The sequence below is a fragment of the Rhinolophus hipposideros genome (assembly GCF_964194185.1).
Source record: "Rhinolophus hipposideros genome assembly, chromosome: 16".
Taxonomy (NCBI): domain Eukaryota; kingdom Metazoa; phylum Chordata; class Mammalia; order Chiroptera; family Rhinolophidae; genus Rhinolophus; species Rhinolophus hipposideros.
The window spans coordinates 9,336,848-9,348,370 of NC_138062.1; the positions used below are offsets into that span (position 1 = coordinate 9,336,848).

An 11,523-nucleotide genomic window follows, 5' to 3' on the forward strand; every position below is an offset into this window, starting at 1 on the left:
AGTCTTATATTATATTGTATTACATTATATTATATTAAAGACCCGGTTTTATATTACATTAAAATAAGACCGGGTTTTATATTAATTTTTGCTCCAAAAGACGCATTAGAGCTGATGGTCCGGTTAGGTCTTATTTTCGGGGAAATATAGTACTTGGTATGTTAATGTTAGGCTTTAATGAATTATAATCACAATGCACAATGCAGGTACATCGACAGGGCTGACTAGAGTCACTGTTTATCTGGTGAAACCATCTTTCATAAACCAGCCATAGCTTCTAGTAGATATGATAAAACACCATGCCCAAAAGACTTTTCAAGCTTTAAAACCCATCTTTTGCTTGAATCCCCCCTTCAGACAGTCTGTAAGACAGTAAACAGAGGCAAAAGAACCTAATAGGAGCAAAGTTTAGAGGCTACCAAACTATTATGAAAGACTCTCTATCACCTACATGATAATACTTCTTAAGCATGTATAACAAAAATAACATAGAAAAATAATAAAATAATTTCAGTTTTAATTATGAGATTCATTTCTGTCGAAAGTAAAACACTTCCTTATTGATTCAGTAGACAGCTATCCTAGGAGCTATAATTTCTCTCTTAATATTCTGTAACTCAGAGTCCACTAATAGTACACCTTATTGGTAAAAAAATTTTAAACACAATATTTAAATAAAAACATAAACCCAAGTAAAGAAATATTAAAAATAATGCCACATATTATTGTTTTGAGTTAGTTTATTTTTCTGTCATAATTTATGAGAACTCAGAGTTAAAGTTTACAACTAGATTTATCTTAGGAAACACTTTTAGAATGTTTCAAAACTTCAATGAATTTTCATTTTAGAATTCAACTCAGACATTTTAACTCTGAAAAAAGGGCAATTTCTATGGTCAAAGAATTTACATTCATTAAGCAAAAACAATGAATTTACATTCATTGACTCCTGAAAAGAGTCAAAATTGTAACCAAAATTTCAAAGCGCTATAGGCAACTTCACATGAGAATAATCCAAAGTAGAATTTATTTTACATTCATATTTATAACCAAATGAACTAGTTTGCTGGACCTTAATTAATTTGCATACCTGTACTGATGAATATTTGGAAAAATTTTCCATTTGATATCGCCTAAGAACTTCATTTAGTCTTTGATCTGAAACAAAAAGAAAAACCAATTTGTAGTTCACTGGGTAATGTCAATTTTTAAAAACTAGAAATAAAATAGTTATCATTTGATATAGCCAATGCAAAATTGCTAATCTCCACTGCTTCTCAGAATTAAAAAAATCATCAATTTCAACAAACCACTTTAGAATTTAAGATTAGGGCCGGTTCCATACACTTAAACCAACTAAGTACTGCCAATGGGAAAAAGAACAAATGCAAAAAACTAATTTTTCTCATAAATTTTAATTTTCTGTCTGTCTCTCTTAGCTTGCTCTTCAGGTTAACAGAAGTCCATCAAATCTTCTTCACGTTTCTTTTTAAATTCCTGCTAGTAGAAGTAAAAAGAGTAGGAAAGATAAGCTGTAGCCATATTCTTTAGAATTGTTAAAATCTTCTGAAATTCTTTTCCAAGACAAACCTCCACATGGAGGAGAAACTTCAGGACAAAAAAATCCAAATTAAGCAAGAGTGGGCAAGAGACAATGGGAAAAAAGGTCCAGAATAAAGCCAAGCGCTCTCAGTACGTACAAGGTGGTATTTTTACAGCAGGAAATACATAGCAGAACACAGCACCAAATCAATGCATAATACTTGTTCTTTCAGGACCACATGATCATTTAAAATTGCAATAGAGCACGTCTCAACAACTCCAAAACACTGAAGCCAAGAACATGTTACCTGACGATAGCACAAGAACCAAGAAGTAAAGGAAAACTCCAAAACTTTTGAAGTTTAGAAATTACTTTTCAATAACCCATAGGTCTCAAGAGGAATTACAAAAAACTTTGAAAGTACTGTGAACTGAATAATAGTGAAAATGTTCTACCTCGAAACCCGCTTAAAGAGAAATCTATAACTTTAATTGCAAAACAAAGGCGGAGGTCAAATATGCATCCATCCCAAAAAGTTAGAAAAAGAACAGCCAACTAAACCGAGAGAGTCAAGTGAAAGAAATAACAAAGATTAGTCACCCCCAAACAGAAATAGAAAATGCACACAAAAGAGGATCAACAAATACAATCATTTCAAAAGTTACAGAAAAAGCATGAGATGAAATTCAAGATATCCGAGTATTCATTACAAAGCTTTAGGAATGTAGGAACAGAGGCGTACCTCCTTACTATGATGGTTTCTTACATAAACCCACAATAAACATAGTACTTAAGGGTAAAAATGTTGAAAACTTTCCCTTGGAAATTGGGAATGACAGAAGGGTAAATTCTTTTGACATTTATTCACACTCTACTGGAAGTCTAAGCTAACACAATAAGGCAAGCAAAAGAAATAAAAGGTATCAAGACTTAAGAGGAAGAAAATACTGTCATTATTTACAGTTATGTGGTATGTATGTATGTGGTAAATCCAAAAATAACACAGATAAATTCTTAGAACCAATAATTATGTTTAGGAAGATTGTTGAATACAAGTCAATATTTTAAAAAAGTAATTATATTTCTATATACTGGCAACAGAAAATTAGGAAATAATAAAATATATCATTTACAGTACAATAAAAATATCAATGCCTAGAAATAAATTTAGTAAATGATATGTAAGACTCTTACACAGAAAACTATGAAACATTCAGAAGATCAATTAAAGATCTAAATAAGTGGATAGTCGTGGTTTACAGGAGTCAGTATCGTCATGATGTCAATTCTCCCCAAATTGACCTACAGGTTCAATGCAATCCCAATTAAAACTCCCAAAAAGGATTCTGCAGAAATCTAAGTGGATTCTAAAACACTGGTGGTATGCAACGAGAATAGTTAAGACTTGTTTTGAAATAAGTGTGGGGGGAAGACTTGCTCTACCAAAATCAAGATTTACTATAAAGCTACAGTAATTTCATAGTCATAGTCATATAAGAACAAACAAGATTGACCAATGGAAGGGAATGCAGAATCCAGAAATACACTCATGTATATGTGAGCACTTGAATTATGATCAAAGGGGCACTCCAAAGAAGGGAGCAAGAAAGGATACTCTTTCTGTAAGTGGTTCTGGGTCAACTGGATATCTTCATGGAAAAGAATAAAACATCATCCACAAAAATCAATTCTAGGTGAAATGAAGCTCTAACTGTGAATGCCACAGCAATAAATTCTAGAAGAGAAAGAACAAAGATAATATTTTTATAACCTTAGGGTAGGAAAAGATTTTAAAATCAGGACACAAAAAGCACTGACCATAAAGGAAAAAACGGAGAAGCTGGACCACATTAAAATTACGTATAAGTACTTCGGTTCATCAGAAAGAGACTGTTAAGAAAGTAAAAATGCAAGCCATAAACGTGGAGAAAATATTTCCAACACATATAACTGACAAAGGGCTTATATCTGGAATATACAAAAACATTCCTATCAACTAGAATAGAAGGCAGACAACCACATGGAAAACTGGTAAGAAGACCTGAACGTGCACTTCACAAAAAGGTTACCTAGGTGGCCAATAAACAGAGAAGCTGCTCAGGAAAGTACAAATTAAAATTACAATAAAGAGTTAAAATTAGAAAACAAATGTTGGCGACAATGTGACATTAAAAAGACTCCCATACACTGCTGGTGGGAGTGTAAATTAGTACAACTTTAAAATTAAACATACACATAGTTCCTAGGAATATACCCAACTAAAATGTGTGCACTTGAGCACCAAGGGCCATGCCAAAAACAAATGCACAAAAATGGTGATAATAGCATTATTCTCTATGGCCTCAAACTGAAACAAGGGCAAATATCCATCAAAAGAAGAATGGATGAATGTGACAGATTTTAAACACTGGAATATGCTACAGGAATGAAATTAACAAACTCTATCTGCATGAAAGAAAATCTCAAAAACATAATGTCGAATGAAAGAAGCCAGACAAGGATACACAGTTCAGGATTCCATTCATATAAAGTTCAAACACAGGCAAAACTAAACCATGGCGGAAAATTAAAGATATTGGTTATCTTCCATTATCTTTGAGGAGGGGGGAGAGATTGTGATTACAAGGAGGCTTCTTGGGGCCCTAGCAATCTTGACCTAGGATGCAGTTACAGGAGTTTTGAACTTTATAATAATTCACTTAGCTTTATATTTGTTTTCTTTAGTTTTATGCAAATGTTATACATAAGTAAATATGCATATATATACAATACACATTAACTTTACATATATCTCTAAACAAAAAATGTGCATGTAATGTACACACATGTAAGTGTATACATTCTATGATGGGAACTTGAGAGAATAGTTTTTTCCTCAAAAGGAAAAAACAGAAAAATGACAGATATATGTGATCCTAACAGAGGAACAATTAATTATGAAGTATTAATAATGCAAATGGTTTTTAACTTTTTATTGAGTTTAAAAGGAATTATCCACAACTTTTTATTGTTATCCTCAGAACTTTTAAAATAGCACTAAAACTTGACCATCATGATAGGATGTGGTTTCTGACTATTACTCTTCTTCCCTCTCAAGTCTTAAAAGGAGATTGGAGTTATGGCCAGGGATATAATAACTTTCAAATAAGAAAAGAGACTAAATCTGAGTTCTCAGTGGTTAAAATAGGTTGAGAAGTTAATTGTGGATTAATAATGAGGGGAACACATTTAATTTTCATAGACTGACTTTAATATGCAGCAAATTTTACTGTAACTTAAATCTATTATTTCAAAAAGTACTTCTCTCACTGTTGTTTAATTTGCATTTTCTGGATTACTGATGAAATTGATATTTTTAGCAGTTTTTCAGGTTTTATTTTTTGTAAATGGACTGGTCATATTTTTAAACCATTTTTCTATTAAATATATTTTTGTTTGTGAAAAATCTTTCTAAATTCTGGATGTTAATTAACTCTTGGTTACATTTATTATAAATACATATATTCTCCCCTTCTATGCTGGGCTGGTTATTTATTGAAGACATCGTTTGTGATATCAAGTTTTTATTTATAATGTAGTTTATCCATATATCTTTGTTTCACTCAAAAATGTTTGTCTATTGAAGAAATCTTCTACCCTGAGATCATAAAGACACCCTCTAAAATTTTTTTCTAAAAGTTTAAACAGAGTCAATTTGGAGATGACTTTTCTATATGGTGCACAAAAGGTACCTTTATTATTTTTCCTTCCCTATTTGAATAGCCAATCATTCTAGCATGATTTGCTGAATAGTCTCTCCTTTCCCCATTGATGTGTATTGCCTGTTCTTCCAGATAACAAGTATGCATGGATATATGTGTCTTTTTCTGTGCTAATTTATTCCACTGATCTCTATATTTATCAATTTGCAAATAAAATATTGATTTAATCATTGGATATTTATAGTAAGTCTTAATAGCTGATAAAATGCAATTTCTCAACTTGATGTTTATTAAAACTCTCTTGGCCATTCTTAGCTCTTCCACAGATTTTAGAATCATGTTGTCATTTTAATCTACCCATTAATTTGTGAAAGAACTGACATTTTTACGACATTGAGTGTCCCAATCCACAAATTTGACATATTTCTCCATTCACATAGGTTTTCCTTTATGTACTCAATAATTTTCTAATACTAACTATCTTTCCATTGCTGGAATGAACCCACTAAGATATATTCAGTAATATTTTATTCAGCATTTTAGTTTCTATGTGCATAAGTGAAACAGGCCTATGATTTCTCCTTCTTACAAGTGTCTTTGTTGGGTAGTAATTAAAACACTGACACTAAATTGCCTGGGTTCACATCCCAACTCATCACTTATTGGTAGTTATGAGTTAACCTTGAATTAGTGGTGGCACTTGTCCCGAAAGTTGATATTTAAACTACGGTCACTGATCAGTAGAGTGCGCTAACTGTAAAGGCCAACTGAGCTACTGATGTAGGGATGTGGTGTAACTGAGCACGTACTAGAGAAAAGTGGGGCCACATTCACACTCAGATTGCTGACGAGACAGCAGATGCACTCATGGGTGATGGTTACAGCCTGTGTAAGGAAGTACTAAAAGCAAGCTGGGAAAGAGTTAAAAAATTAAAGAAAATGAAGGGTTCAAAGATAAAGGTCTTGATGAAGTAAAAAACTAGTTACAGTAGAATAAGACACTGTTTAAGATTTCAAAAGTTAGGCAACTTGAACAGGACTTCTGCTTATACTCAACATGAAGGAACAACGGCTACCTTCTCACCTCATGTGACCAAAACAAACGAATAAAATAAATGAAACAGTGATCTATAAGACACTAAACATCAGACAATAATGATGAGAAATGCAAACCAAATAAGGTGAGATATATGATTGCCCTAGCTTAATGGCTTGAGAGACTTTCCAGACCATGGCACCAGGAGAAAAAATGCAGGGCGAGATCAGCAGATTCCTTGAATGAAGAAGACAGAGCTGAGAGTCCTGGAAACCAAGCAAATTAAAGTAAGCAATTCAAAGTACAGGAGAGAAAGCTGCACAGAGACAGAACCCCATACACATGAGACCTTAAGGGGGAAAGTACACAATAGAGTATCGAGTAGCCACTTTATCTATTAAAGAAATTGAATTTGTAGTTTAAAGACTTTCCAGAAAATAATTTCTAGGTCCAATTGGCTTCACTAGTGAATTCTACAAACATTTAGGAAGTAAAAGGAAGAAATAATCCAAATTCTACACAAACTCTTAGAATATTGAAGAGGACAAAATATTTTCCAAGTAATTCTATGGGAACAGCATTATCTGGTACCAAAACCAGACAAAGACATTAGAAGAAAAAAAAGGGGTCTTTAGGAACACAGATGATAAAATTTTAAACAAACTTTAAAAAAATCAAATTCAACAACATATAAAAAGGATAATACATCATGACCAAGAGAAGTTTACCCCAAAAAGGGAAAGGGGGCTTAACATTTGAATTTAATCAGTATAAACCACCCTATTAACAAACTAAACATGGAAAAATAATCATCTTAGTAAATGCAGAAAAAGCTTTTGAAAAAAACCTGACATCCATTCTGATAAAAATTCTTAGAAAACGAGGAATAGAAAGAAACATACTCAACCTATTAAGAACATCAACGAAAAACCTACAGCTACGGTAGCATCATATTTAATTCTGAAAGACAGGTGTTTTTTCCCCAAAATCAGGAACTAGACAAAGATGTCTACTCCAACCACTTCTGTTCAGCACTGTACTGGAGGTTCTAACAGTACAATAAGGTAAGGAAATGAAATGAAAGGCATTCAAATTGGAAAGGAAAAAAACCCCTCTATTTACAAGATAAAAGATTGTCTATGTAGAAAATCTGATGGACTTTACAAAAAACTTACTAGAACTAATAAGTGAGTGTAGAAAAGTTGCAGGGTACATACAACATGCAAAAACCTGATTTCCATATAGTAGCAATGATAAACCAGAAAATAAAAGAATAATACTATTTACAATAGTATCAAAAACAGCAATACATAGGGATAAATGTGACAAAAGATGTGCAAAACCTATGCTGTAAAGATTTTGTAGGGTATCTGATAGACACTGTCTCCTTAGGGAGACCACCTCAGGGATGCTGTAGACGCCTGATCACTGCACTGTACACCTGAAGCTGAACAATAATGAATGTCACTATAATTATATATATATATATATATATATATATATATATATATATATATATGTATATAGTTACAAGCAGCGGAGTACAGCATTAGGAATAAAGACAGAGGAAATGTAATGGCTGTGTGCGATGTCTGAGGGATAGTGGATGGAGGGAGAGGACTGTCACTGTGTGAGGGATATAAATGATAAGTGTCTCACTATTACATTGTTTTGTGCACCTGAAACTAATAAAAAAAGTTATTAAAAAGTATAAAATATTCCTGAGAGAAATTAATGAAGAGATATATTAATGAAGAGATACACCTTTTCATTGATCAGAGAACTCAGTGTCATTATGAATTTTACACAAATTGATCAATAGATTTAATGAAATGCGTTATCAAAATCCCAGCAACCTTTTTGTATAAATTGACAGTTAATTCTAAAATGTACATGGAAGTACAAAGGACCTCGGATAGCCAAAACAACTGTGAAAATGAACAAATTTGAAAGGCTAACACTATCTGATTTTAAGGCTTATTATAAAACTGCAATAATCAAGACATTAGGATATTGGCATCCAGATAGACAAACAGGTCAATACAACAGAAGAGTCCAAAAATGGATCTACACAAATACGCACAATGATTTTTAACAAAGGTGCAAAGGTATTCCAATGGAGAACGGACAGTCTTTTCATTTGGGCATCCAGATGCAAAAAAGTGAGCCTCAACCCTTACCCGCCACCTGTACAAAATTGAACTCAAAATGGATCATAGATCAAAATGTATCACTTAAAACTACAAAACTTCTAGAAGAAAATTTTTGCAGCCTTGCGGTAGGCAAAGATTTCTTAGGACACAGATCTACAACAGAACAAACTGATGAATTGAACTTCATCAAAATTAAAAAGTTCTGCTCTGTGAAAGACATTGTCAAGAGAAGGAAAGGAAAAAAATAAGTCCACCCTCACTGCTCATAATCCCCATTACAAGAACAAATTCTGCATTTCTTAACTGGATATACAAGTCCTCTTTGAACAGGTCCCTAAGAAGTATCAGGTCGTCCTTCTCAGATGGAGGTGGAAGAATGGTGTATTTCAAATATGCTAGAAGTTTACTAGGAGCCTGGTTGGGTGTGGAGTTGCCAGTGATTATGATGTAGAAAGCCAGGCGGTGTCATGTGGAGTTGCCAGGTGAAAAGTACCAAATCAAATTGTCCTGAGCTAGATGACCAAATCCAAGTGGAACACATGAAAAGAGGCAATCAAGCTCAATAGAAGTCAATGTAACGAAGGTCAGAGGTGGGTAGGAGAAGGGTAAGGAATCTATATTTACCTAGCTGGTGTTTAGGTGGTTCTGTAAGAGGGTAACCTATCAGCAGCCATGGGCATGTTAGGTCCAGTTAAAGGAAAAAAGTGGAGGGCCATAGACATCCATCACTGATTCTCATCTCTTCATGCAAACCCTACCACTTATGCTTCAATTTCCTGAATAAGCACTGTTATTTCAAGAAGTTGAGACAATGCTTCTTCTACTCCCTCTGAGATTCCCTTCTTCCACTCCACTCGCATTCTATTATAACAAACTACCACTCATTTTTCAAGAAATAATTTACTATGCTTCTAAGGTCCTATTTGGTTTTCTCTGGACTTCAGTTTTATGCAAGAATTCTGGCTGGCTCATTCCCATGGAACTCAGTTTCTGACTGCCTCAGGTCCTCTTCCCCATCCAGCCAAACTCCTCGCCACCAATCAATGTCCCATGCCACTCAGGTGGTGTTCAGCTAGTCCTCCTCATGGGGTGGGGGATGTGCCCGCTTCAAACCTAAGAAATAATGCTAATGCTATAGTATCATTATAGAGTCATTAATGATTTCGAATAATAGATACTGTGCACTTAATATGTGTTAGACACCATGCTACGGGCTTTATTTGCATCATCTCATTTAATTCTCACAACAACCCCATGAGGGTTATTGTGCTATTATATCCATTTTACAATGAGAAAACTGAGGCACAAAGAAACTGAGTAACATGCCCAAGGTCAAAGACCTGGAAAGAGATAGAGCTAAGATATGAGTCCATATAGACTGAATCCAGAGGCTGACTTCTTAACCACTGGTCGATAATATTTCCAAAATAGACCCTATCATTTCCCCCCCTATCTTCCCAGTTGCTCAAGCCAAAAATCTGAGTTAGCCTCTATCTCTTTTCCCAAATCCCCTAATCTCCAATCTCACTGTACCAACCTCAGTTCACCTCTTACCTGGATGATGACAATAGTGACCTAGCTGCACTTTGCTATAATGTATGTTCCTCGTAACAGCCATGCCGGGCTTTTTCCAAATCACAACTTGACCGTGTTATTCTCCACTGATTTCTTTTCAGTGGTTCCTGTAAACTTAACACACAGTAGACAGGCCCTTCACCACCTAGCCCCATTCTTCCCTTTCAGCTCCACTGGTCATTTCCCTACATAAACCGTACTCCATTCAAGCCAACCTTCTTGCAAGGTTGCAAATACTGGTCTATTTGGGATACGTACACAGCGCTTTCTCTAGTAAATTCACATTAGTACTTCCCATTTTAGCCAAAATGGCACTTTCGTTGACCACAGGTAATGACGAGCCTGTAATGGTGAACATCTGTTTATTTAGCACCATGTGTCAGACACTATTCTAAGTCCTTTACATATTTTAATAATCATCGTATCATTCCAACAACTCTATGAGGACACGGCGGCTCGAGTTAGCAGTTGCTGCCACTTCAGCGCATTCATGCAATTCATCTGTTTCCCTCCTCAGATTAAATTCTTGGAAGGTAGAACCGTCTTCTTCATCTTTGGGCAGCGAGGCTTGAATTGTGCAGGCACACGCTGGAAACAGGAGGATCTCCATAAACAGCTTTTAAACAAATGGCCAGAGCCGTGCCTCTCGTGCTACCCGCAGACCTGGAGCCTTCTGCTGGCCCTAGCTCTCCACCTTCTCCAGGGCACGTGAGGACAAGAGGCCCCGTGTCCAGTGCCTGGGGGGCTCCAGGTACCCCTAAGGAACCTACGGGCACTTCCCAGACTGCTGCTGATGGACACGCACGTCCTCACGCACACAACCAAGCTTTTCCTGCAGCTAAGTTCCTCTCGTGTTTACCAATTTCCACGCACTCAACAGGCATTCAGAAAACATTAGTTGGCCAATGACGACGTTAAATATAACGTCTAAGAACTCGCAGTACAAGAACATGGAGCTTACTTTGATCTCTCAGAAAGTCGATTTCTGTGGCCATTTCGCTCACAACCGGGTTGGGATTTTTTTTCACCACCTTTAGTTTCCTGAAAAACACCCAGAGCTCGCGGAGCGGGAAAACAAAACGCAGCCAACGGTCGGGAGGCTGTCACGCCGCGTAGCGGGATGCAGCTCCCGCCGCCGCGCCTCCTCCTCCCAAGCCCCAGCCGAGTCCCTCGCTCGGGAGAGAGACTCCAGGTGTGCAGGGGACCCGCCTGCACACGTGAATTCTGTTCCACAGTCACACGAATCTCGGCCGGGTGGGACTGGGACACCGCCGGCGACAGGCGTCCCGCGGGTCACTCGGGGTCACGTGGGGCCACCGAGGAGAGCGCGGAGGAAGCCGGGTGGCGGCGTCCTTTGCGGAGTAGGTGGCGGCTCCAGGACGGCCGGGGCTGGCAGCGGACGTTCACTCGGCCCGCCCTGCGACTTTGAAACCGGTGCCCCAGACCGCTCCTTGGCGAGCGTGACGCCGCCTGCGTCCTCACGCGGGCGTCAGCTCTTACGTCACCACGCTTCCT

General features: G+C 36.6%; 1 protein-coding gene across 2 annotated transcripts in view; it reads right to left on the reverse strand.

Annotated features, from left to right (window-relative positions):
• The window catches only part of SCLT1 (sodium channel and clathrin linker 1), a 97,784-nt gene extending 86,285 nt beyond the window's left edge, over positions 1-11,499 (reverse strand). For both annotated transcript variants that reach the window (XM_081075440.1, XM_081075439.1), the window contains exons 1-2: positions 10,970-11,499; positions 1,091-1,158 (exon numbers count right to left, since the gene is read on the reverse strand). In XM_081075440.1, the coding sequence (XP_080931566.1) occupies positions 1,091-1,158; positions 10,970-11,003 (102 nt within the window). In that variant the 5' untranslated portion in view covers positions 11,004-11,499. The remainder of the gene's footprint in view (positions 1-1,090; positions 1,159-10,969) is intronic.
• Between the last annotated feature and the right edge of the window lie 24 nt (positions 11,500-11,523).